This window comes from Cariama cristata, unplaced genomic scaffold, assembly GCF_000690535.1.
Source record: "Cariama cristata isolate BGI_N322 unplaced genomic scaffold, ASM69053v1 scaffold1862, whole genome shotgun sequence".
Lineage (NCBI taxonomy): Eukaryota > Metazoa > Chordata > Aves > Cariamiformes > Cariamidae > Cariama > Cariama cristata.
Window position 1 is genome coordinate 5,047 of NW_009605293.1, and position 2,025 is coordinate 7,071.

General features: G+C 61.9%; 1 protein-coding gene across 1 annotated transcript in view; it reads left to right on the forward strand.

The window, feature by feature from the left end:
* Positions 1-2,025, forward strand: part of RADIL (Ras association and DIL domains) — a gene marked incomplete at its 5' end in the record, with an annotated part of 9,130 nt that overhangs the window by 4,673 nt on the left and 2,432 nt on the right. The window contains 3 exon segments of the mRNA XM_009695877.1: positions 12-77; positions 365-515; positions 862-1,090. Coding sequence (XP_009694179.1) covers positions 12-77; positions 365-515; positions 862-1,090 — 446 coding nt within the window.

Genomic DNA, 2,025 nt, shown 5'->3' on the forward strand with positions numbered 1-2,025 from the left:
ACCCCGCCCAGCAGTTCTTCACCAAACTCACCAGCGTGGCCAACCTGCTGGCCATGCCCGGCTCCCAGCTGGTCCAGGTGAGGGATGCCCGGCCGGGATCTCGCGGCGTCAGGATGAGCATGGGTAGGAGAGACCCTGCTTAGTGTTTGGGGGGGTCCCTGCAGAGATATGTCCTTTCTTCTGCAACCTGCCACCAGCTGCCCCTCCCCAGGGTGGTGGGTCCGTGGGTGGGCAGTACCGAGGAGGGGATGCTCAGGCTCACTCCATCTTGCCTGGCCTCTCCCTCCCATCCCCCTCACTAGCCCCTTGGAGAAAGCAGCTCCTCACCCTTGCTGTTCACCCTCTGCTCTGTCTCCTCGCTCAGATGACCTGGCCATCCCTGCGAGCTGAGTTCCCGGCGCTGAGCCCCGCGCAGCTCCACCGGGTGCTGAGCCAGTGCCAGGCGGTGATGGATTTGGGCTGCATCGCAGCGTGGCAGCCCGGTGAGGAGGAGAACCCGGCCATGTTCCAGCCTGGTGAGCCCCTGGCTTCGTACTCAGCGCTGCTCCGGTCACCCGCAGGCTCCCTCCAAGGTTTTTATGTACAAACCAGCCAGGCAATTCCCTTCCCCTGCCTGGAGCTCCTGTAGTAACTGCAGCAATCAGGAATAACCACGGCCTCGCAATCTGGATATTGCAAAGGATGCAAAGCGCACTCAGAAGGGCTTGGGGCTGTTTCTGTGTTTCCAAGTGAGGGATGCTGCTGCCTCATCGCTCACCGTGTCCCTCATCCCGGCTGGGAGACCGCGTGTGGCCGAGAGCCAGGAGGCAGGAGCGGGGTGCAGCCCAGACCGGTGCTAGCCTCCCTCCCTCCGCCTTTCAGATGAGATGTTGGAGTCTTTTGACAACCACCCGCCCATCATCCTGCCCAGTGGAGGCTTCAAAGTGGACCTGGAGGTGGAAACGTTGGACGACAACATCTACCGGCACCTCCTTTACATCCGCCATTTCCTCTGGAGCCTGCAGAGCAAGAGCCCCCACACCAGCGAGGGGCCAGGCTCAGCACCCTCAAAGGTAGCCTGTCCCCCACGGAGGGGCTGTTCCTCTCCTGGGTGGGCAGGAGGGTCTTGGGTCTCTCTGGAGACCCTTCCAAGCCCAGCGCGAAGGGCTCACTGCCCTCGCCTGTGGCCCGGAGCTGTGGCAATGATGCTGTCATGTAGGGCTGCTGGAAGGATTAGTGCTGCTAATCCCCCAGGCTGGGGGGTGCGGGAAGGTGAGCTGCAAGGACAGGCTCGTCCCAGCAATCTTGTTAGTGGGGAGGAGGGAGGAAGGGGAGATGTCTGCAGGCAGCACTCCCCTTCTCCCTGCGTGTTTCCCCATCCTCCTTGCCCTGCACCCTGCCTGTCCCCATATAACCAGGCAGGCTTGCACAGAAGCACTAATTAGCTAATGCCTATAAAGCACAGGACGTGCTGCAGGTGCTAAGCTCGACTGCCCTTCGTTTCCAGCTCCCTGGGGAGGACGTCCCTCCAGCAGGTCCCCTTCTCCTCTCCCACCCCATCCCCATCGACTGCAGCACCCACAGGCACCGCTACCTCCTCCCGTCGCCCTGGGGCCACATCACCCAGCTCTGGGGCCACAGAAGGAGCCATGCTCTCCTGGTGTTCCCTTCCAGTGAGATCCCCCAGCAGGGACATCATCAGGTGTCCCCTCCTGGCTGGCTGTGAGCATCCCCAGCATGGTCCTGGCCACAGAACTGGGGTGTGGGAGCTGTACTGGGAAGCCAGGACAAGCCCCAGCGGTGTCTGAATTGCCACGGCTTTGGCTGGAGCCAGCAGCCGTCCTGCCTGCAAAGCAGACAAGGTGGTGGGGTGCAGGTAGGGTGTGAAAAGCAAGAGGCAAAGGGTCCCAAAGAGCATTTTTTTTCTCCTTCTTAAGAAAGAGGCATGCACGACACCAGATGTCCTGGAGGTGAGTGAGAGCCCGGCTGCTGCCCTGGGGATCACCATCACCCAGGAGGACTACTGCTCCCTGGGGGGCTGCGCCG